The 25922-nt window shown below is 43.9% G+C and overlaps 2 protein-coding genes across 2 annotated transcripts in view; one reads left to right on the top strand and one right to left on the bottom strand.

Moving 5' to 3' along the window:
• LOC138373596 (mutS protein homolog 4-like) overlaps positions 1 to 15974 on the top strand; it is a 30880-nt gene extending 14906 nt beyond the window's left edge. Inside the window, exons 13-20 of the mRNA XM_069339881.1 lie at positions 272 to 405; positions 3866 to 3969; positions 7701 to 7920; positions 8654 to 8755; positions 9586 to 9699; positions 11822 to 12030; positions 12503 to 12680; positions 15368 to 15974. Coding sequence (XP_069195982.1) covers positions 272 to 405; positions 3866 to 3969; positions 7701 to 7920; positions 8654 to 8755; positions 9586 to 9699; positions 11822 to 12030; positions 12503 to 12680; positions 15368 to 15808 — 1502 coding nt within the window. The 3' untranslated portion in view covers positions 15809 to 15974. The remainder of the gene's footprint in view (positions 1 to 271; positions 406 to 3865; positions 3970 to 7700; positions 7921 to 8653; positions 8756 to 9585; positions 9700 to 11821; positions 12031 to 12502; positions 12681 to 15367) is intronic.
• The window catches only part of LOC138373598 (uncharacterized), a 179993-nt gene that overhangs the window by 26374 nt on the left and 127697 nt on the right, over positions 1 to 25922 (bottom strand). The gene's annotated exons all lie outside the window — the stretch shown is intronic.

Raw genomic sequence — 25922 nt, forward strand, 5'->3', positions numbered from 1 at the left:
ATCTGTAGGTTGTGTATGCATACATTCGTAGCTGTATGACGAATATATGCAGAAACTTGTATATTTGCATATTTATGAATTACACACACACACCACATATAAAGTAATAGTCAACGTATGTGAGCAAAAGATACGCATATATACCAATCAACCACAGGAATCTAAGACACACACACTACTGAGACAAAACATTTGGATAGTAATGCTTAAGCTAGAGGGCTGAAGTGAGAGGTAAGGCAAGCAACTAACCATCTTCTCGTGTGCACGCCAGAGCACGTGGAGAGCACGGGTCGAGAGCATGGCGTGTGTGCACGGGTCGGCCATAACGCCGCCAGGGGCTTCCATATCACCATTCCTGTCGCCAAACGGGCCGCCCCTCCTCGTCTCCCAAGCGTCTTCATTCAGGTGAGTATGGCATCTAGCAGCTCACTCTTGTGAGTCTTGTGCGCGATAATTGTCAAGTTTGTAGACACGCTGGACTTCAGGAATAAATTCCAGTTTTGTCCAGACTGGTTTCAGTTTGTGTAGCCTAGTTTCAGATGACGCAAGTTGTCTACTACTTAAGAAAGTTGCAATGTGTCATGTAAGTTACAGAATAACTAGGCAAATTGCAGTATACTCAAGTTCAAGTATGTTTATTGAGACAAGAAAGAAATACATCTCAAAGGGATAGAGTAGCTTAGGCTATTTCTACTCCTGTATACTCGTGTATGTTGTAGAACGAGTTAATAAGTACACCCAGAAGAAACCTCAGCACTGAGGGTGAAGTTGTCAAGTTTGTCTAGAAACTTGATTTGCATCTAACTGTTGGTTCAGAAGTAGCAAAAAAAAATAAAAAAATTGTAGTTTGGTCCGCAGGTCAAAAGAGCTCAGAATTTTGTATTTTAGTCTTTTGTGCCATATTGTGTAAATCATTCTTTTTTCCGATGAGTTGTATGGCAGGTGTTTATCAATGATTTTGCCGTTTGTCTAGATGGTAAGACTAATAAAGGATATATATATAAACATTTGTATATACATTTATATATTTCATTCACTTGGGCTATCGGACCCCTCGAACCACGGACCACAAAAGCAGTAGTCCGTAGCTCTAAACACAACGTCACCGTACACCCACAATAAAGGTGGCTCTGGGAGACACGCCACTGATATCCAACTGAGATTTTAAGCCTGCCTCTAAGGTGCCACTGGAGTATGGAGGTATAAGGTGAGCCTTGCCCCAGTCGTATATATATTGTTAACCACAGTAAGCGTGGATAATATTTCATTCCAGTGAATGAAATGTTATTATCCACGCATATTGAGGAAAGTTGTACAGGTTTCTTAAGTGGACACTTTAGTGCTTGATGAATCAAGATCCAGCTTACTAAAAATAATATACCGGCTTTGCGTGACACGCAAACAAGTAGGGTGGCGGTTCTAACCCCCTTTACTTAATTATACATTGGTTATGTAATTATATTAGATATGCTAATTGCAAGCTCCGCAGGCCAAGTTTATTAAAATATTATGCAGCACAATGACACAGCCACAAGCCAGGTCAAGGATGCAACTTGATCACAGTACAATCACCGGCCTACTAACTCTCTACACACAGATATATATATATATATATATATATATATATATATATATATATATATATATATATATATATATATATATATATATATATATATATGTTTCATTGAATATGACCGCATATTCTGTATTTATTATTTTCTGGTTTAGGGCTTCTATCCCTCTAACTATTTTCTTAGCATCAGGGCTTAATTGGAATAGGAGTTCTAGTTCTTTTAGAACTCCTATTCCAATTAAGCCCTGATGCTAAGAAAATAGTTAGAGGGATAGAAGCCCTAAACCAGAAAATAATAAATACAGAATATGCGGTCATATTCAATGAAACATGTTTGAAAGAAAACCTGCTGCCAGTATACACCAATATATATATATATATATATATATATATATATATATATATATATATATATATTACAGAGTGATCACGCTGTAAAAGCTGTCTCGGCTAGGCTGAAGTACGTGGATAATCGTATTACATATTATAAATATAAATTTACCAACACTAATATTAACACATTACTGATTAGAAACACTTGCATCCCTTTACCCACGTGGTGGGGTGTGTGTGTGTGTGTACTCACCTCGTTGTGCTTGCGGGGGTTGAGCTCTGGCTCTTTGGTCCCGCCTCTCAACCGTCAATCAACTGGTGTACAGATTCCTGAGCCTACTGGGCTCTATCATATCTACATTTGAAACTGTGTATGGAGTCAGCCTCCACCACATCACTGCCTAGTGCATTCCATCCGTTAACTACTCAGACACTGAAAATTCTTTTTAATGTCCCTGTGGCTCATTTGGGTACTCAGTTGTCTCCTGCGTCCCCTTGTTCGCGTACCACCCGTGTTAAACAGTTTGTCTTTATCTACCCTGTCAATTCCTATGAGAATTTTGTAACCACTGTCTAACTCCCAGGTACCTATTTACTACTAGGTAACAGGGATATCGGGGTGAAAGAAACTTTGCTCATTTTTGTTTCTCGCCGGCGCCGGGAATCGAACCCGGGCCACAGGATTACGTGTCCAGCGTGCTATCCACACAGCCACCGGCGCCCCACCCACAGTCACCGGTGTGTGTGTGTGTGAGAGAGAGACTGAGTTAAGCCTCGCTTGACATGCAGTCAAGTAAGTATTCCTCAACACATTCTGTCTCGAGTAAGACTCACGTAATCCTCCCACTCCCCACATAGCTTGAAGCCAACCCTCGTCCCTTCCCCACAGTCCATTGGACTTGGTTCATCATTCCTTCTCGCAAGAAACCTGGCAAAATCGGAAGCAATCAAATTCTGGCCATGAGTTCGGTGTGTCCACCCTTGTGCGTCGTGACTGGCCTGTCAGCTCTGCTTAAGGCGGGGTTTTGTTCCCCTGCTTTAGCTGTCCTTTGTGTTGACCAAGGAACACTAATGGCAGCTTTCCCAAGTCACGTTCAGTAGAGTCCTGTTTATTTTTGCTCTGGCGTTTTATAATTTATCTGTGATGACAACAATTATAATTACAATTATTACTGCTCATATTGCCACAGTAAATGTCCATGTCAACGTTAATGTCACTTACAAACTATCATCTGTTATTTTTATCCCTGCTGTTTTTTAATATAAATGTTAATTAATAGGTTAATGTTAGGTTTTAAACCGGCCACTGTGCAGCCTAATCTAAGTACGCTAACTTAGGCTTCTTCCGGTAGCCTGCTATATTTTGTGAGACACGCATCATATTGTCTTGTAAGTTAAACATCTCATATGATCATAAAGCGAATGTTCCTTTCATTTTGGGGCAGTGTAGAACTACCTCGGTTCCTCACTGTTCTACACAAAGAAAAATCTTTTGTTATTGATTTATATATTTGAGTGGGGATTATTTTTTTTGTTACCAGGGTACACCCATTGATCAGCTTCTAGCCCAGTCAATAGAGCTTGGGCTTCACACGCGTGGGGGTCCACGGTTCGAGACTCCTACAGCCCAGGTGAATGGAATCTAAACTCATACGTGCAAACTCTTCCCCAACTCACCGTACGATCATCTGACCATATATGTTGTGCTCGTACGCAGCCTAACCGAGTCTAACTTCTCCCTCCAGTTCCCCACCTTCCAACCCCCGTACTTCACATCCCCCTCTCCCCTTTAACGTCTTTACCATACTGGAAGTGGCTCAAGACCTTGGCTTTCGGAAACACTTTGGGTGCTTTTATCTCAGAGTGGGTCAGTGGTGGTAAGAGGTTTACTCTGTGTCTTTAGGAGAGTCGGAGTGTGTGTGTGTGTGTGTTTTGACACGGTACAGTGTTCCACAGGTGATGCGCGGACGAGGGTACGTCTCTTGTACCACGGAACACCTGTACCAATTGGACCAGCGTTCCAGAGATACGCTCAGGGAGATCCTCATCATGAGTAATGTGTGAGTAACCTGCCACCCGCACCCCACCCTGTTCCTCGACGCCCCCCCCACACTCCACCCTGTTCCTTGACACCCAATTAACCCTCACATTTCCATCACCCACATACCCAATTTTGTTTAAAGTGTTAACAACAAATCTGGGGTTTTCCTGTTTAGTGCCCGTCTCCTTTATTAGCCCGAACTAGGCTTTAAAATGGTCCCTGCTTTATTTAATAAAAATGCTATTTATTGTTTTTCTCACCTCTTATTTCTTGGCTTATATTAACTTTGTTATTCCCCCCCGCCCCCCACCCCACATCTACCATTTGCTTATCTTTTATATTATTTTTGTTAATTATTTCTCTTTTTCTCTCTCTCCCTCTCTTCAGCCCGTCCTCCTAAGGGTTCCCAACGTCCATAAAACGGTCAATTTGAACCTACCAGAGGACCCAAAACAGAAAACGGGATATTACGTCACTTTCGCCAGCCGCTTCCATTTTCTAGTCCGATAATTGTTGGCCTTATGTGACGCATACGAGCGAAAAGCGACGTTCTTTGTAGTTGAGCAGGTTGCTCTCTTTCCCTACCTCTCTCTCTCTCTTGGTAGACTCATTCAAACTTATGCGATGTTTTTAAAATTATCACTTTCTAATATTTATTTTTTTCTGGTAAGTGTTTTATCTGTGTGGCTCTGGGTCATCCGGAGACCGAATCTCTAGTCTGGTCTACCATGGGGAGACCAAGAGGTGTCCCCATGGTCGGGCGGAGGAAGAAAAAGGACGCACTATTTCGCCCAAGAGGAGTAGTCCGTCCTTTCAGTTAATACGTCGCTTTTTCAACGGACTCGACGGAAGCATTAAAAATTAACCGCATTAGTTCAATTTAAAACACTGTAATATTGACTTACTCTATGTATCGGTTTCGATAGGCTAGGCGGGTTGCTTGGGTTCGTATGTTTATAGTTGGGAAGAGAGATTTTGCATTTTTGTTTACGAAGAGGCAAATCTAGAGCATGTGCTGGCTTGCCAATGATGCTCACCACGGCCCTTGACCTCCTATTCCCATATACCCCCCCCCCACCCTTTCCCTCATAAACCATCTCTTCCCTCCCATCTCCCCCTCACTTTAATCACCCCTCTCTTACCCCCCCCCACACCCACCCTTCCCCAATATATCGGGCCTCATCGCAGAAGCAATTTTTCGGCGTCTGAGTTCCAAGACCAATTTCATTAAGCAACTGGGCGGAGGCCATATCACTCCCATCTGTTATTCTGTCTCACCGTTCCGTCGTTGTTCGACTCATCTACGCCATGGAACTGTTGATTTGATGTTCACAAAGACATGTTCGAACGCAATCTCTTCATGCGTATCGATAATACCCTCCATTCCCCTCTCTCACGGCGTCCTTTCTCCAACTTTCTTTATTCGCTTTCTCCTTCATATATTATGTTCGTAATATCAATACCTGTCCGTTTTCGTTTTTCAGAGGGAGTTGGGAACTTCGTGTGTGTGTGTGAGAGTTTCCGCGGGACTTTGCAGTTCTTTGAGCAAGTAATCTTGATCAACGTTTGAAACAAATTTGCACAAGTCCGGAACTCTGTTATCATAATTCCAGCGGCGAAAACGAAGTTACTACGGATTGTTTTGGACTTACGGATTTCCAATAAATGTTTACTTTAAAAGACCGGGAATGTTTGAGTTTATTTCACGACTGTAATAATCGCTATACAAAGCTTGCTCTAAGGGGGAAGGGGGGTTCAAATTGGATGAGTTTATTATAATGTATTTGCTGTTGTTTTTTGATTTAGCTACTCAGAACGAAATGTCCATGTAACACGGGCGATGGTTAGCCCGTAATTGAGTTCGGGTATTTGCAATAATCTTGTTACTCTGCTATTTGGGTCAAAGTATTAAATGAAAGTGGGGTTTCCTCCTCTTTCCCCAATGTATTTGCTGCTGTTGTTGTTGTTTTAGATTTAGCTACTCAGAACGAAATGTTCATGTAGCACGGGCTATGGTGAGCCCGTAAATGTATTAGAGAGAGACCACGTTTTAAGGTGTCTGAGAGGTCACGTGATGAGGTGTTTGGGAGAAGCAGTAACATCAGCATTCCTGGCAGCAATAATTCACGTTTGAGCACATCTACAGTACGCCCCAAGTGTTCAAAAACCACATGAAAGCAGCAATTAGCCGTGACATCACTCTCTATGAATTGTTAGAAAAAAAAACCAATGGTAAACTGTGGAAGCAAAATGGCATTTGTTTTGTCCCATGTACAGGTTGCGTCTGTTTGGATTTTCCAGCTGATGTAAATTCAGCCAAATTCAACTAAATTGACAACCCAATTCAGACAACGTAAACACTGGGTGATAACTCGTCACTTGCGTTAGTGACTGTTCGCAGACTCTGAGAGGTGTGCGCCTTAAATAAACATTAGAAGTGTATCCATGCTATATATACAAAGGGGATTGAATCTGCACTTATATAAATGACAGATGGATGTATTATGCACACAGAATAGCCATTTGGGCTACTACTCACTCGAGTAATATTTGAGAGGTATAATTTTGATCTCAGCCAGAGGATAAAAGTCCTCGGGTGGGATGATACCGGCATTGACCTTTCTGGCGCCCGGGGCTTTTGTCCACCTCACTGCTGCAGCGCTCCTTCCTGGTCTGGTGTTCGTGTTTCCTGCGGTGTGGGGCTCCAAAGGCTTTCCCAGTCTCGGCCTCTACATTCATTAGTGTACGGTACATGTTGTCTTCGTAATTAACTTACGCACGACTTAAAACACGCTGTTCGATTATGCGTATCTATAAGATAAATATAAAACCCTGATAGTTCTATTATATAAACACAGTTTCAAAGGGTACAATGAGAACAGCAATGTATGGGTGAGGATGTGTGTGTATTTACTATTTATATTTATATTTGTGTCTGCAGAATCAAGCTATTAGCTCTTGGACCCCGCCTTTCTAACCAATCTATTTTTCCTCAATCATATCTACTACATACATTTTCTCTAACACACACACACACATCCCCAGGAAGCAGCCCGTACCAGCGGTCTAACTTTCAGGTACCTATTTACTGCGAGGCGAACATCAGGGTGAAAGAAACTGCATTTTCTAACTACTCTCACGCTAAATGAAAACTTCCTAAAATCTCTGACTCGTCTGAATTTCCAGCTTCCACCCATGTCCCCGGTTCAGTTTGTATTCAGTGTGACCATTTCGTCTATTTCCACTCTGTCAATCCCCCCTGTGTGTGTGTACTCACCTAGTTGTGCTTGCGGGGGTTGAGGTTTGGCTCCTTGGTTCCTCCTCTTAACTGTCAATCAAAGATTATTTAGACTATTGGACTCTATCAAACCTACATTTTGAAACTGTGTATAGAGTCTGCCTTCACCACATCACTGCTTAATGCATTCTATTTGTTAACTACTCTATACTCTGGCACAGAAAAAATTCTTTCTAACGTCTCTGTGGCTCATTTGAGTACTAAGTTACCACCTATGTCCCCTTGTTCGTGTTCCACCCGTGTTAAATAAGTTTGTCTTTGTCTATCTTGTCAATTCCTCTTGAGAATTTTGTAGGTGGTGATCATGCCTCCCCCATAAGGTGGTGATCATGTGTATGTGTGAGTGTGTTATATGAATATATAATATTAACTGCACGTGAGCAGATACAGAACATTACGTGATTTTCAAATATGGGTAAGTGTAGATTACGAAACATCGTTTTCCATTTTAGGATCGTGGTGGAGATGTTAGTGGAGGCTCGGGGTCGCATGGGGGCCCTTCACGGCCTGGGGGAGGCGGTGGCCACCCTGGACCTCGTGGTGGGGCTGGCGCACGCTGCGGCACTCGCCTCCTGGGTTCGGCCGGAGTTCTCACACACCCTGGCCATCCGCACTGGGAGGCACCCCATCCTCGACGTCCTCGCCACACTGCCGCCAGTGCCAAACAACACGGTGGGTGTTGACCAGACCACACACTAGAAGGAGAAGGGGCTGTGTGGTCTGGTCAACATACTTTAGCCACGTTATTGTGACTTATCGCCTGCAACACGGTGGGTGCTTGCTTCCTAGCAAGCAACCTGGTACCCCCAAGGCCAGGGTTCATTAAGCTCTTAGGCAACCACTTACGACACCTGTACATCTTCCCTTAATCATTGCCACTTTCTTTACATTTATTAACCTGGTACCCCCAAGGTACCAGGGGATACCTTGGTACTCCCAAGGCCACGATTCATCAAGCTCTTAGGCAACCACTTACGACACCTGTACGTCTTTCCTTAATCATTGCCACTTTCTTTACATTTATTAAATAGTTTATGAGCTCGGAATCACCTTGAGGTTGTTTATTAAACAATAATAACCTTAGGTATTGATTTTCAAATCTCAAACTGTTGAATATAAACGAAGCCACCATAATTGAGGAAAGGTGTACAGGCTTCGTAAGTGGCTGCATAAATGCTTGACGAATCTTTACCCTGGGAATCACTGGATTGTTTCAAGCGCAGGTTAGACATGTATGTGATTGAGTTTGGTTGGGTATAATTAGGAGCTGCCTTTGATAAGTCAGTATGTCCTCCTGCAGTTTCCTATCTTATGTTCTTGACCCAGTATTTGTTATTACTTTAGATGCAGATAACCACAATTAATTGCAAAGTCGCTTTCATTTATTTCGTGCCTTCCCCAACAGTTCCTGAGCCCTGAGAACCGGGTGATGGTGGTGACGGGACCTAACATGAGCGGTAAAAGCACTTACCTTCGTCAGATCGCTCTCATCCAGGTCCTTGCACAGGTATGTTCTCTCTGCCGCTCTAAAATGTTACCCCTGATTGATTGATGAAGATTAGGGCATCCAAAAGGTGGCACGGGCACGAATACCCCGTAAGTGGTGGCCCTTTTGAGCTATTACCAGCATCAATAGATGATACTGGAGACCTGTGGAGGTGCGGCTGCACCCTGCGTGACGGGAGATGTCTCCCGTGTGTTACCCTTGGCTTTGTATATATATGCATGTGTGAGTGAGCGAGAACGTGAGAGAGAGAGAGAGCGAGCGAGCGAGCGAGCGAGCGTGCGTGCGTGCGTGCGTCTGCTGGATCGAACATTACCAAAATGATGATAATTTATGAAGATTAAGCCACCCAAGAGGTGGCACGGGCATGAATAGCCCGTAAAGCATTACCCCCTTGCACCCTTCCTTTCCCTAGCCGCTGGTTGTCTAGTGCAGTGACGCCTGACCTATTTCCCTTACATGGTCCTGGGCTGCAATCTCCCACCTCCCGTAAACACAAATATAATATATTAGCACAATCACACAACCTCACCTAACTTACGGGCTATTCATGCCCGTGCCACCTCTTGGGTGGCTTGATCTTCATCAATCAATCACCTCACCTAAACAAAAAACAAACTTCCTTCCTTAAGCTCCAGCTTATTTTCTACCATCTATGGGAGACATCTCCCGTCACGCAGGGTGCAGTCGCACCTCCACAGATCTCCAGTATCATCTATTGATGCTGGTAATGGCTCAAAAGGGCCACCACTTACGGGGTATTCGTGCCCGTGCCACCTTTTGGGTGGCTTAATCTTCATCATCATTCTATCACCTAACATATTTTTCCACAGATTGGGAGCTTCGTGCCAGCAGAGTTCGCCTCGGTGCGTCTGGTGCGTCAGATCTACACTCACCTGGGCTCGGAAGACTCCCCGGAAAACAACGCCTCTACCTTCCAGGTCCAGGTGAGGGAAGGCCTCAGCGGGGAGAAGTTTATGGCAAGGGAACAACCAGGGGAGGAAAGCGCCAAGCCATTACGACTATATAGCACTGGGAAGGGGTCAGGATAAGGATTTTGGGATGGGACGGGGGGGGGGGGGGGGAAGGAATGGTGCCCAACCACTTGGACGGTCGGGGATTGAACGCCGACCTGCATGAAACAAGACCGTCGCTCTACCGTCCAACCCAAATGGTACCCTTTGATTAGTGCAAAAATGATATTACTATTATTAGTTATTTTGTAATAATTTATTAATTTAACTCTTGGACTGTGAAATATTATGTGGGCGTTGATATCTTGTTAGGTTTCCGCTCGCGGTAAACTGCGTAGAGCAGTTTACCACTGCGCCAGTAGATGGCTCTGTAGGTTACTTAAAAATTCATGTACTTTCTTATAATTCTGATTCAAGTATCAGTTGATATTTGTTATCAGCTTTGCATACGCTGCTGATTATATTATGTTTATATGTACTTCCAGTGTTAGATTTAGAGATGACTTCTTCCAACTCTCCGAGCTGGAAAGCTGTATCCCCTTTCATTTTGTGCTGTGCTTAGGGGTTTCTGTCCTATTCATATTTTTTAAATCTCCCGCTCTGAGATGATCTCTGGCTTATGTACGACCCACTTTGATGCATTTTAAGTAGGCCGAGCTCTATAAAGATTGTTTTTAGATCATTTTTTAGAAAAATAATAATGTTTTTTAGATAATTCTTGATAATTAGATAATAATAATTTAGATAATTTTAGATCTAATTTTAGATAATTTAGATAATTTTAGATCTAATTTTAGATAATTTAGATAATTCATTATCTAAAATTAGATAATTTTAGATAATAAATTAGGTAATTTAGATAATAACCAGGATCCTGAATGGGTTGCATTGTGTGGGTTGCTGTGTATATAGCAGGCGCATACAGCAACACAATCCCTATTTTGGCCAGTTTCTGGAAAGGTTTTATTGTATGCGCATGAGTTTAAATCCATGAAACTGTGCCATATATTGGCCCTAGATAATCCAAATGGGACATCTCTCCGCTTTGGTCACTGATGCTTATCTTAACATACTAAGAAGGTTAGGCGAGGTCGGTTACACAAAATAATCCTCAGAGTAACCGAACCATCCACATACACATTCTTCAGGCATCTCCAAGACGCCTTCCTTAAGCTCCTCGAGTCAAAGGTCATAGTAAAGTTTGAGTAGAAATAATAGCCATTTTCCATATTTTGGAGGCATAAACAATCAGAAAATGCCACTTACTACCCAGGAACAAAACCTGTGATTCAGTGTGTTATATGAGAAAATCCACCAGGGCTGTGAGGTGGGCTCGAACCCGCGACCCCAGCATTGCCAAGCCGCATACCTCACAGCCCCAGTGGATTTTTCTCACTGATATATATCACGTTAACGTGATTTGTGTTAATGTATTAGTTCAGTAGATTATGTCTGTAAAGGTTTTCCTATCGTAGAGAGACAAAGAGTGGAGGTTTACTTTACGTGAGCACACAGTTTACTCCTGTGTGCTTGTGACTGATCTCAAGCTGCTCAAGTTTCACTCCTACAGAATAATAAATTAGGCGAATCATAAAGCAATTTTTTCAATCGCGGGCTAAGGCTGTCCCGCGTGTTTTAATGTTCACGTGTGTGGGGATGTGGCCTTATATCAACATTTTAATCAAACTAATCATGTTATTTCCTAATGTTTATTGCTAAAACTATATATATTAGAGTAAATGGGGTACCCAGCGGTGCCCGGGTCGACCTCAAAAGGGTCTGCTAATTTAGTGTTGGGAATCCTGAGAATGCAAATCTGTTATCTGAATTTTGTGACATTATAAACAACTGAAACTCTGTAGACTTGGCTACCACCACTTCATCTTTGCCTACTTCATTAGAAGGGACACCAACGCAGCCGACCCCGACCTGCCTATGCCAGTCGCCGAACACCCACCAGTCACCTTGCAAAGTTTAATCAGGCTAGCTCAAAGCGTCTGACCTTCATCCTTAAGAGACACATTCCATTTTATAGATACATGTATATACAATACATATTTTAATTGTTGTTGACATGTGTGCGCGCGCGTGGTAGATGAGCGACGTGGCGCACATGCTGAGCGGGGCGGGGCGGGAGTCCCTGGTGCTGCTGGACGAGCTGGGCTCCGGCACCAGCGTGGAGGAGGGCGCCGCCCTGGCCTGGGCCATCATGGAGGCGCTCATACACGCCCGCGCCACCACCGTCCTGGCAACCCACGCCCTCTTCCTCACCAGGCTCGCCAACCTCTACCCCTGTGTGGCCAAGTGAGTACTCCAATTCCATCTTCTAAATTATGTTGGCAGGCTTGTTGGCAAGTCAGTGTTACCACTCATGCCGTCTTCCGCATTGTTGTCTAGAATGTTTCACCATCTGCGGGGGCATCCCACAGCCAGCTGGGGGCATCCCACAGCCAGCTGGGGGCATCCTACAGCCAGCTGGGGGGCATCCCACAGCCAGCTGGGGGGCATCCCACAGCCAGCTGGGGGCATCCCACAGCCAGCTGGGGGCATCCTACAGCCAGCTGGGGGGCATCCCACAGCCAGCTGGGGGCATCCTACAGCCAGCTGGGGGGCATCCCACAGCCAGCTGGGGGGCATCCCACAGCCAGCTGGGGGGCATCCCACAGCCAGCTGGGGGGCATCCCACAGCCAGCTGGGGGGCATCCCACAGCCAGCTGGGACCATCCCACAGCCAGCTGCAGCATCCCAGAGTGACGCACGCTCATCTCCCCCACAGCTACCATCTGGAGAGTGAGGATGGCGGGTCGGGGCGCCTGCAGCTGACACACGTCGTCCGCAAGGGCGTGACTCGGGCCACCAACTACGGCCTGGCTATGGCCGCTATCACGCCCATCCCGCCAACGGTGCTGCAACGTGCACACGCCCTCGCTCTCACCATGACACCGCCCACACAGGTAAGGGCTGTCACCTAAGCCCCACACAGGTAAGGGCTGTCACCTACGCCCCACACAGGTAAGGGCTGTCACCCACGCCCACACAGGTAAGGGCTGTCACCCACGCCCACACAGACAGGGACTGTCACCCACGCCCACACAGACAGGGACTGTCACCCACGCCCACACAGACAGGGACTGTCACCCACGCCCACACAGACAGGGAGTGTCACCCACGCCCACACAGACAGGGAGTGTCACCCACGCCCACACAGACAGGGACTGTCACCCACGCCCACACAGGTAGAACTATATAGCCGTAGCTAATGAATTCTCGCTATAAAGGAGCCTTATCACCAGGATTTGCCACTCCGTAAAAAAAAAATAAAACTATTCTACCTAACCAGAAACATACGAACAGAAACAACTCTCCTAGCCTATCTTGGCGAATGCTGAAAAAAACGTCAACTTTACGATCTTTTTTTTTCTTAGTAATATGTCGCATTTTTAACGTATTGGCCGAACCCGTAAAAATGTCGGTGTATTGGGTGAAAGAAACGGCTGGTGCTATCGTGTCCGACCTACAGACACAATAAATTTTGTGTCTGCAGGTCTATATGTGGATGTGAATATCTCCTTGAACACCACTTGTCATTGAGAATGTTCCAACTACCAGTCATACAATATTTAAACGCACTTGTATATATGTTAATGCTGGAATGAATACATATGTGTGTACTCGCCTATTTGTGCTTACGGGGGTTGAGCTTTGGCTCTTTGGTCCCGCCTCTCAACTGTCAATCAACTGGTGTACAGATTCCTGAGCCTACTGGGTTCTATCATGTGTGTGTGTGTGTGTGTGTGTGTGTGTGTGTGTGTGTGTGTGTGTGTGTGTGTGTGTGTGTGTGTGTGTGTGTGTGTGTGTGTGTGTGTGTGTACATGATATCAAGAAACGCTGCACGTGTGTGAGCGTGTATTAATGATATCACGAACGCTCGCTAAGACGAGCGCAGTCACGGTAAACTTGTTAGTCTGAGAAAATTGCTTACTATCGAAGAGTATAGTATAGCTCTCAGACTCTTAAGAGGTATTTCATGCAATTATTGCAGGTGGGGGAGAGAAGGAAGGCAAAAGAAAGAAAAAGTGAGAGAGAGAGAGAGAGAGAGAGAGAGAGAGAGAGAGAGAGAGAGAGAGAGAGAGAGAGAGAGAGAGAGAGAGAGAGAGAGAGAGAGAGAGAGAGAGAGAGAGAGAGAGAGAGAGGGAGGGAGAGGGAGAGGGAGAGGGAGAGAGAGAAAGGGGGGAGGGGAGGGGAGGGGGGGGGGCGAGACCAACCATGCTATTTCCGTTTTCTTCCGAGGGGATCTCACTCGCTGTGAAATATCAGAAAGTGTTAAGCATTTCGGGATAAACATGACCAGAACGTGTTAGCGGAAGAAGGGGGTGGGGGGGGGGAGGTAGGCGATTTTGGTGACGAGTACGCGTTATCCACAAGCGGTCACATGTTACTGTAGGTAGAGTAAAGGAGAAACAAATCACGCTTGAAGCTTGAAATCATGTTATAAACCTCGTCCTCTCGACCTCACCAGTGAGCCGAGCTTCGAAACAATTCCAATCTTCTAATCCTTGATAATGACATCACCAGGAGTGATTATTTCAACCAACATAATTGTTTATGGCTATAATCCCTCCCTAATAACAAGTAGTCGTTGAAACTTTCGAGAAAAAAACAATTTTTTTAATAATCTTACGTGTGACGTCACCAGTGGGCGAGCCGGATAACAGAAACGAAGATTATTCACATACTGTACGTGAGGTTTTGAAGGGACTTAACCCTCGTCCAATTTCGCACAGAATTGCTCGGCTAGATAATCCCCAATAATGTCACCAGGGGAGTAGCTCTCGCAGGCTTATGCTGGAAACAAGATGCCGAGAGGCAGTACGGTGGTCCCAATGGTACGAAGCTGAAGCAGCATAGTGGACTAATGCTTGATGAACGGACTGAGAGGCAGTAGGGAAAGTTGACGCCAGAGGTACGAGGCTGAGAGGCAGTGATATAGCAGGCGCGTGTACACATGGATGAGAGGCAGTCATGGGAGCTAGCTTGAAACATACGGGTAAGAGGAAACAGAGAAACGACTGATGGGTAAGGCATAAGGCTGAAAGGCAGCATGCCAGAGACACTTGGGTTAAAAGAAGTAGGAGGAGGAAGAAGGAGTCTGACTAAATAGCAAGTGGCTGTTTCTCATCTCCATTTATGCTAAACAGCAAGTCAGTGGAAACAGGACTGCAACAATATAGGAAAACAGCTAATGCAGTGTCAGTAAACAAAATGGTAGACAGACAGACAGAACACACTAACCTACATGCCAGCTTCTCTTACTCGCATGAATAGTAAAAACCTTTGTGTATCGATATCTTCTTCATACTGACTAATGGCACTACTAGCAAAGCTTCTATTCGCTGAAAGATTAAGTACAAACTAATGGGTTTAATCTGCAGTATCGCCGAGAAGTTACACACACTGGAAATTAAACATGACACATGGAGGGGAAGAATATGTACTAGAGTCTAGTAGGTATTTCTAAAAACAATACTTCATATTAATAATTTCAAACAATGGATTAAGCGCACGTTCAAAACCCAGTTAAGGGTCAAGGGCTCGTGCGGTTGTGTAAATATTATGCATAATATAACTACAACCTTTACAGGTAGCGGCGGAAGAGGAGAGCGAGTGGATCCGGCAGCGAGCAGTGCATCGCTTGGCTCACCGCTTGCTGGCTCTGGCTCAGGCGACGTCCTCGGCAGACAGTTCTCTCCACACGCCTGGCTCTGGGGGTAACCATGAACCCGAGGACCGTATTCCTGCCACTCGAGACTACTCTTCGGCCCACATCACACCGCTTCCTCACCTCGCCCATGTCTCGCATAATGGCGGAAACCAAGCACCCGTGGAGTCCAATGCAGAATCGCGCGATACGAATGAAGAATCTAATGTTAGGGATGGAGAGGCATTTAGTGGGAGTGATGCTAGAGACAAGGAGTTGAAGGTGCAATTAGAGGCACTTCTTGAAGAATTTTTGGCACAAGCGGTACAACCAGAATCGAATCTTATGTCTGTGGATGATTCAGACGTACCAACCGAGCCGTAATCCACACGGTTATGAATATCCAGCTAACCGTCCTCAAAATATTAGCCAAATCTCTTGAATTTACCAATTGTTCCGTTCTATCAGGTTGATAATTTTTTTGTTTAAAAGGGCTTATACAATTATTCTGAAGGTTTTCCAAAAATGCTTCATTCACTTCCAATGTTAAGATTCTTTCACTAAATCCTTTATCTATGTACTGCAATGTTTTTGTATATTATATATATTCTGTATATGGGTACCATCTCTGGTGCAATTAATGGAACCTATTGCCTTGAAGTAGGGAATAAAGAGCATTCAGAGAGAGCGTTTGATTATAAATGCGCGCGCGCGCGAGAGAGAGAGAGAGTGAGAGAAAGTGTGAGAGTGTGTGTGTGTGTGTGTGTGTGTGTGTGTGTGTGTGTGTGTGTGTGTGTGTGTGTGTGTGTGTGTGTGTGTGTGTGTGTGTGCGTGCGTGCGTGTAATCGTAGCGATATTCTGATGACGAAACCACACATCAGAAGATGGAGAAACGATGACTGTCTCTCTGTCTGTCTGTCTGTCTGTCCGCCTGTCTCTCTCCACACCCACCCTATTACCCCGTCTTCTCTTCCCCCGTCCCAGCCTTACTGCGGACAGTGAAGCTCTGCTCACTGGCAATTATTTTTTGCTGCTTCTGCCATAAAAAATAAATTCATTACTAACAATGTGTAATATTTGTCTGAAAAATGTTATTGTGAACGACACTGGTGCTGACTAAAAAAGGTAAATGCATTGCTGCGAGAAGCATTAGTCTTCCCAAAAATAATCTATACAACATTTATACAACTGATGTTAACACAACTCTGATGCTCCGGAATATTGTACGTTAAACAACTTTTCATTTCTATTTCTTAATTTAAGTGAGTGTTGATTACTCAGAAAATATTTTTTGTTATAAAATATATATATATATATATATATCTAAAAGAGCCTTACAGTTTTTTATAAATTTGGGAAGAGACGAGCATAGTAAATAAGGTAAATTGTCCTTATTTTTGAAATTTTTGAAATTTTCGGGGCGTGCCTAAGTGTGGGAGATCACGCCATGGTTTAGAACAAAAATAGTAGACATCTTAAAATATAAATTAATGTGTTGTATTTGCATTTGATGGTGCTACATAGCCTTCCCGGTTTGGTGCCTTCTATTGATAATTACTTACTTGCATTTTTTTTAGTCAAGAGTGCTGGACTTAATTCTACATGAAAAAAATCTGGGCAGGCTGAGGCCAGAATACTCACAGAAAGATAAACACAAATAAATCTTGCCTTACCGTAGGCAAGAGCGCCATGGCGCCTCCCCAATCCTTCGCGGAAACTTAAGGAAACCGGAAGGAAATTTACCATTAAACGAGCAACCATCGGCGTGAGTGGATCAAAGGCGACCAACTAATTAATTTCTTGGGAAGTTGATTGGGAAACCACACACTATTTCCTCCCTCCATTAATTATAAGTGTGATAGTATGGAAGTAACGTTAATGCCGGCAAGGTTCACAGATGGTTCCGAGTGAGCTACCAAATTACCAAATTATTGAGAAAATCCATCAGGGCTGTGAGGTGGGTACGAACCAACGACCCCGCCATCGCCAGTCGAGTACTCTACCACGAGACTGTGATTTGTGTGTGTTAGCGAATTATTTAACCCGTCCCGAGTTACCACAGGTGTAGTGAGGGAAGTACCACAGTGGTAGTTACCATAGGTGTAGTGAGGGAAGTACCACAGTGGTCGACACTATAATGTTTCTAATATGTCAAGGTTCTAACAAAAAAATAGGCTCCATTATATCAATGATGCTAAACTAATGAGAAACCACACAATACAGGGCAGTAATACATTGCAAAACTAGATACATTTCAGAGGGTTTCCGAAACTTACTACTGGACGTTAACCCAGTTAAATGCAGCGTTATGAGGATAGGATTGGGCGTGAGAAGATCGCACGAGTAGTATAGAACGAAGAGGAGCCAGCAGTATACATCAACAAAATTAGAAATATTTTTAGAGTAAACATACCCCAAAAAATATTACCAGAAGCACACACATTAGCAGACTAACTTTGGCAGGAAATGCAACGTCTGCATATCTACGAAAACTCTACAACTGATCATTTTAAGCGCAATATGCAGCTTATGGTAAACCTATTCTTGAGTGCTCTCCCGAAATAGTATCTAAACCTTAAAAAATCGCAAAATACAATTAGAAATGATATTAAGATATGGTATTAAGTCTCCTTAATGGTAGTAAGTCTCCTTACTGATCAGGAAGGACTGAACTATGATAAATGCGAGGGAACTGAACATGACAACTCAGGCGACAAAATAGAAATGTGAATAACTACATACAAGAAATTACTAAGACAAAAACAATAAGAAGCAATATTACAGAAATATCAAGAGAACTACTTCAACGTAAGAGTAGTAATTTACACGAACATATTCTCGATTAAGCTCTATACACTACTGTAAATATTTCAAAGTTGCAAATGCCCTTACTGGGACTAGAACCTCCGCTGGTAATTTACTATTGTAAATGATAATAAGATAGGAAAACGAAGTAGTGTTGTTGACCTGACCATGTACGTACGGTACTGTATCTTGGTTATCTTGTATATCTAAGCGACGATTCCATTCACCTGGGCTCTAGGAGACTCGAACCGTGGCTCTCACGTGTGTGAGGCTGAAGTCCTATCGACATAATGGAATATAAACAGTGGAATGTTTATTTCCACGGAAGTGTGGATGACATTTTATAAGCAACGAGGCTCACGGCTTGTAGTGAAACGTGGGTAGCGTCGCCCGTAGACTAACATATTGCTAAAAAAAATCTTCTAATGCACTCAAGAGTCTGCCAGTGCAGACTGCTTATCACATGCCTCTGTATAACTAACCATCTGTGTGATGGGGATATATTTAGCACCACGAAGCTACCTTTTTGACACACTGTACTCTCCTCCATATAATCTAGGGTAGCTGCACAAATGCAGATGTACCTAATATGTTAATAAAAAAAAAATCTTGTCACCTGTAGCTAGTTCTTGACACACACTGTATATATTATTGTAAGGATAGCTGCACAAATAAAGATGTCCCTAAATGTTAATAAAAACAAACTTACCCCTTATTTTTGTGTTTACCTATAGTGTGGGATTAAACACTGGGATAGATTTATACATTCGATTTTCAGTAAAAAAAAGGAAAATCCATTTTTCAATGATTTGTAAAAGACGTATTAATGTCTAGGACAAGCATCCTGGCATGGCATTAAATTATTAATTGAAACACTTTACTTTGTTCCTTCGGCTGCCTTTTCCCCGTCACATATGTTATGCCTTTGTTCAGCTCTTAAATGATGTAGTATGAGTTCCAGGCGTGATCACACTGTTTCACCTTTCCAGTCTGTCCTCTCTCTTTCCCTTCACACTATTCCATGTCATCCTGTTCCATCCCACAGCAGCCCATCTCTCTTCGCAACGCCACACTCAATCCCAATCTCGCCCCTCCCTCTGCCTCATCTAGTCTACCTATTATACTCCGCCGCAGTAGGGCCTCTTCACAAATTGCATCCCCATCGCCCATTTTTTACCCATTAGGTTTAGGTGGCTTCGAGCGCCCAGTTCCTCCATCGGTAATGGAAGATTGGCGCGGAGGCTGAGGGTTGGGACAACCCCCCCCTAGCTCGATGTTACCCGCGCCAGGCGGCAGAGGACTGGGACACCGACCCAGACTCTTCTCACATGCAATAAGTCCCAGAAGACTGGGACAACACAGTGGGCCGACCCCAGTTTTTACAAACAGGATTTTACGAGCTGATGTGAACGTTGATAATTGTGAATTTTAGTTCAATAATTGGATATCATTTGTTTACACAAAACCGAGTAGTTGTGAGTAGAATGGTAGAAGGAAGAATGGTAGGATGAGAAATGGTACCGGAAAGAATGCTTCTAAAAGGACGGTACTAGGAAGAATATTTATGGGAAGAATGCTAAAAAAAAATGCTTCATATATTGATTCAAAACTAGGAATGGTATAACTTATATAAGGTATGGAACAACTACACCCGTCTGTGGACTATTTACAACACCTTGACGTAGAAAATTGGAACTCATTAATGGTATCCATAACACATTTCTACCAAGTTGTGGCAGAATGGAAAATGATACCACTAACTTGTGAGAAAATACCGTAAGACACGCTTCTTATGGATGATGTTCCTGCCTGGTTGAGCTTTTATCGAGTCTATCATGTCGGTTTCTTTCTATTTACCCAGCAGCGCCAAGTTTATCCTCTAGAGTCTTATTTTATATGTAGCGAAGACTCTCTGCTTCTGGATGTATAGTGACAATTGTTAACTTTCTCATGATATAATTTCATCTTCCTGTCATTGTAGTTATCAATAACTCGTCATTATAACTCTCAGGCGAGTCCAACTCCCTCTCCCACTCTCCCCCCATCCACCGAGTCCAACTCTGACACTTGTCTACACTTTACGTAGTAAATTCCTGGACGTTGAAATTGCTAATTTCGAGGAAGATAATAATATCGACATCGAGAATCCAACAGTCAAGAATTTAATTATCTGAGTAACTCAGAGGGCTGCCAGATGCTCAAAATCTGCTGCGAGTCAGTAACATTAAGAGGATAATGCCTCACAATGGCCTGGGATGTCAATTATTAACGACGCACAAAGGACATCAATATCCGCGTCAGCCAAATTATTTGGGCTCTGGTGGTCATCATAAAATCCTATCAGCAATATTTTTAAATAATAAATTAGTGACAGTAAAGAACAGGAATTAGCTTAAGTGTTAAGTAAATCATATATTTTGTATGATACATTTTAGACAGGCACTTCCAAAGCGTTTTGAAATCCGGGCTGGCAGCCACTATTTGTCGAGGCGGGTCCAGCTAACATTGAAATCATTCAGTGATTACTGTTTAATCCCCGAGATTACAGGTGTTGCATAGTGGCAGATGCAGGCCTTAAGGTAAACCTTGAGCCTAGAAGTCGAGAGAGTTATGACGAAATAGTTTGTCCAGCCAGAACTGATCAGTTCAGATGAAGAGCGTTGACACCTTGGCCCTAGGTAACGAGTACCTTGATGTACTGATCGGTGTCTGAGACTACCTTCCATGACTCCCTGCTTGAGGTCGTGCTCTGTAACCTCGGGAAAGTCCATCTCAATCCTCCAACAAAGTGATTGTGACAAGACATCAACCGATCTCTAAACTGGTCCAGTCTAATGCTCAGTCGCTTCTTAGGGGCCAGAAACAGCCTTTTTTTCCAATATTTTACAATATTTGTTTTTTTACAATTTTAAAGTTTAATTTATTACTTATATTTTTAGTTTTATTTGTAAGAAATCGATCAACTAAGTATTTTGTTAATTTTGAAGTCACAGTCGACTACGACAAAAATCTGGTACTAACAGAGAGTTGGCAATTGATAATTTTGAAGCCCGCCCCACACACACACCGTCATCTGTTGGCGCGTAGAGGGCGGGACGGTCGGTGTTGTCGCAGCCCGGTGCTGGAGAGCCTTGTAGTGCAATTACCAGGTAATTGGGTGTTGTGAAACTTATTAGAGCTCACCCCCCCTGTGTATGCTCTCTCTGCGGTCAAATGCACAAGCTTGCAGGGTTGCAAAAAGTATATCATGTCACATTGTTCAGAAGGTAATGATTGGATTCCGCAAACATACTAATTTTCGCCTCATTGGCATTGGCATGATTGCCATTAACTATGACCTCAGCGTTATCCTTTGGTAATTACTTTTTTATCACTCTGAAAACATTTTTCGTTCACCACTACCTTCTTTTTCTCTTAATTAGGCAGGCTTCTCTTTTCCTCTTTCTTCTCTCTCCCCTTCTTCTCTCTCCATTCTCCCTTCTCCCTCTCTCTTTTTTTTTGTAACAAAGACTAGGTTTCATAGGGCTGCCAATTTACGTACCTGGTGAAGCTGCAAGCAAGAGTCGTTTTCCTACCTCAGCTCATCTAAAGCCTGCTCTCTCCTCCCTTTCCCTACCATATCCCCTCCCAGTTAACATGCACATCACCCCCCATCCTTCATGCACAACCTCACACCAGACCTCGCCCTCCCCACAAAGAGCTAACTGGAAGCTGCTGTCTCTCGTCCAACACACAACCGGAAATTGACTTTGGCTTACCACTGCGAGTGACTGATTACTTCCCAAGCGTGCACTCGGGGTCCCGCTACCAAGTCGGTAAGGGAGGGACGCGAGATCAACAAATAAACATCGTTTAAACATTTTTTAATGTTGCTTTTTGTAAACCTTTCCCCGTGGGACTATTATCTTTCGTTTGGGCGGACGCAGTGCTCTGTGATACACAGGTGCAGTTGACTGTAGCCTGTGACGACCCTATTATGGCCGAAGAATAGGACGGATACTTACGAGGCTTTCACCTAGAGTCTACACGCCCTGTGCTCCACCGGGTTAACGGAGCTGGTATGAATCTATTCACAATGTTGAGAGATCCAGAGGCTGCTACCGAGTCGCTAAGAAAAATATCTGCATTTTTATTACAGAACCAACGCCTCATGCCTGTTACACCCACAAAAAAATCAGCATTTGAAACTCGCTCTAGGACCCAGTTGAAAAATATATATACCAAAAACCGAAAAGACAATTCCGGAAACCTGGACTCCGAATTTCACCCCCCGGAATCCGACTTGGAAATCCATTACTAATCCTTCTTTGCAAGTCCACAATACCGCGACGCGTTGATTAAATTTCCGACTCACTCGTACGCTTCACAGATAAACAGTGGGGGATGAAGTTATCACTGAGCCGACCTGACATGTATCCTATCACCGCTACAGGGAGAGGATAGTACATGTTGCTGTAGCCTATCACCGCTACAAGGGGGAGGGGGATGGAGAGCCAATGTTAGCGTGTGCTGGAGGCTGAGTCAGGAAAAAAGGAAGATAACAGATGAACGTTGTGGCCGAGGTGATGATGTTTGTATGTGTGTGATGGTTACTTGGCCTCTGGCACCCGCGGAGCCGCAGCACATACGCTCAGGCAGCAGCAACACACGCGGAATATAATGCTATCATCTCGGCAACATTCAATAATTGTGATTCACAAACGCCATTAGAACACTTTTCATTTATAAATCTCAAACACTTCCTTTGTTCTTCCAAATTAAATTACGCGTGCGCAGAGTAAGACTGAAGACGACTGAGCCGAGCCCAAGAGCCTGCATTCACCTCGCTCAATGCCTCGCTTACAACTGGACCAGAGAGTGAACAAAGACCAAAGGAACAACATTGTACTCACGAACATAAAACACCACAAGCAGAATTCTTTTTTTCCCCCACTTTACCCTCTTTTGGCCGCGAATTTAACCCGAAGAAGTACGCGAGGGAGGAAACTAAATTTCGGACACGAAGACCAGGGCTAAGAAACTGTGGTCTTTACTTCTCTCTCGCTTCCCTCCTCCTCACATGTTGCCCTTTCGTTATCCCTGCTCTTCGTATCACAGCAAATATATATTATATATTTATCGCTACTCCCCCACATTATGAAGGCCTAGGGTGCCAGAGACCTCCAGCCGTTTAACTGTAACTTGCACAAAATGGAAAACAACAACTCACACAGAAATTTTCTTCTGATGCTTAAAGTGAAGGAAGGTCGACGGTTATTGGCAAACAAATAACTTAGTTTTCCCTTCAACTCTCTTGACAGTTTTCCAATATTTTGATAGACATTGGGGTGGGGTTTACAGGGGTGGGGTTTACAGGGGTGGGGATTACAGGGGTGGGGGCGGTTGGCTCATTGTGTCGGGTGGGGGGTGGGGGGGGGGGTGGAGTATAGCTTCACGGGGTGGGGGTGGAGTATAGCTTCACGGGGTGGGGGTGGAGTATAGCTTCACGGGGTGGGGGTGGAGTATAGCTTCACGGGGTGGGTGGGAGGGGGTGATCCGTTATGTGAAGGGGGGGGGGTCATACTGAGGAAGGGTTGGTGGGAAATAAGTTTATTGAGGTATAAATACACACAAAGGGATGAGATAGCACAAGCTATTCTCACAAAGTTTGGTTGGGGGTTGGTGGGGGTTCAGTCAACTATGGGGGGGGGGGGGACGTCGGGGCAGAGGGAGAGGTTCTGTCATGCGAGGGTGGAAAGGGGGGCGGGGTACGCCGTTAAGCACGGGGGTGAGGGCAGGTGACTTCATGAGGCAGGGTGCCGCTATGAAAGGTGGGTGTGCGCCATACTGCGAGAGGTCCCGTCATGGGAGGTAGTGGATGGGTGAGCCTTCAAGCGGAGGGTGGGTGTTCTCGTGGGTGGTGGGTGGCGCCTCGTGCAAGTAGGGAAGGGGTGTGTTAACCGTGGTATTTAAGAGGTGGTATAACTATAGCCTCAAAAAAATTGAATAAAAATATTTACTATACCTTTCTATATGTAGCAAGTCCTTTCCTGTAGCTTCTTAAAGTGTTCCTCCGTCTCACAGATCCTCACCCACTCCCTGCAGCCCCATCGGGTCCAACACTTCCAGTCCGTAAATCGCCATCACCTTCACTAAAGAAATCAACACTAGTCCTACAAGCCTAGCACACTCGGCTGGCAGTAATTACCTCTACCTCTTCGCGAACACGATAATTCCGTCTTTAGTTCTGTATTGGATTTTCACTCTCGTTTCAGCACTGCACTTGTGGGTAGAAATATAAAGTTTTCGATAATGAGATCAGGACGAAACACACCCGTATGTAGTGGTCGTTGTGTACTGTGTAAAGACACCCCATGGTCAAGTAGTCCTCCCCCGGGCTGCTTGGAACTTTTTGTTCCAAGTAGCGAATCTCTAACAACAACAACAACAACAACAACAACAGTCCTCCCGCAGGGGGGGGGGGGTGGCTGGTCGGGGCCCAACAACTCATTTATCAAATGTATTTTACCCGATAGTACCGATAACAATATTTTATAATTTTACGTATAATTTTGTTGATTATAGATTAGGTTAGGAATTTGATTCTGTTAGCAATTATTTGTATTTACAGTGAGTGCGTGAAGCATTTTGAGGTGTGTGACGAGAAATATAAAAATCAGCAACTCGTTCAGGCTCGATTGAGTGGCGGCGTCCCCCCCCCCCTCCCTCCCCCCCCCCCAAGACACATTCATCAATTTTAACATGTTTATTTAAAAATTGGTCTTTTCATGTATAAGTTAATATTATTATATATTTAATTCTTATTAGGTTCTGCTGGTGATTATTTGTATTTACAGTACGTGGGCAACCCATCTTCGACTCAAGTTCATTACATCCAGCGGTCGAAGACGAATGAAAAATGAATGAAAAACGGGTTTACACACGACTCACAACTAATTTCGTTCGAACACTTCCGGAACAAGTGCTTCACTGACAAATTATGTTCGAACCACAACGCTGTAAATGCTTCACCCACGTACTACAAATGCAAATAATCGCCAACAGAACCTAAACACCTAACCTAATCTATGCCTATATATGCACAATATGATAATATATTATAATTATTTAAATATGAGAAAACTCCTGTTTTGAATGAACAGCATGTTAAAATTTATGAATGCGTCTAGGGAGGACGGCCGCTGCTTTAAACAGCCTAGCGTGAGGACGGGTTGACACATACGTCGTCAGTTGAGTCGTGTGTAAAGTGTTTTTCATTCATAAACAGAGGGTTCGGGTGGCTGGATTAATGAACATTTGACCTTTGTTGATGAGGACGGGCTGGTATGTGAACCCGAAATAGTTTACAAGAACCCAAAGTAGGCTACACGAACCTAAAATTGGGCACATAAACAAAAATTATTCTGCATGAACCCAATATAGTCTACATAAACCGTAATGTATAATCCTGTCAATTTCCAATGGTCCAGATTGCACTGCCACATTGAATATGAACATTACATAAACTAGCGAGAAAGCTTTTTTTCAAGTAAAATATTTTATTTGATTAAACAAAGTATATTAAAAAACTATAACAAATTAAAACTGTATGCCGATGAACGGCAAACAGTTTGCTTAATTTTTAGCTCATCCAACAACTGCTCATTAAGCAAATATTATACAACTGAATATTAAGCAAATATTTATATATATA

Source organism: Procambarus clarkii, chromosome 42 (assembly GCF_040958095.1).
Source record: "Procambarus clarkii isolate CNS0578487 chromosome 42, FALCON_Pclarkii_2.0, whole genome shotgun sequence".
NCBI classification, from domain to species: Eukaryota; Metazoa; Arthropoda; class Malacostraca; order Decapoda; family Cambaridae; genus Procambarus; species Procambarus clarkii.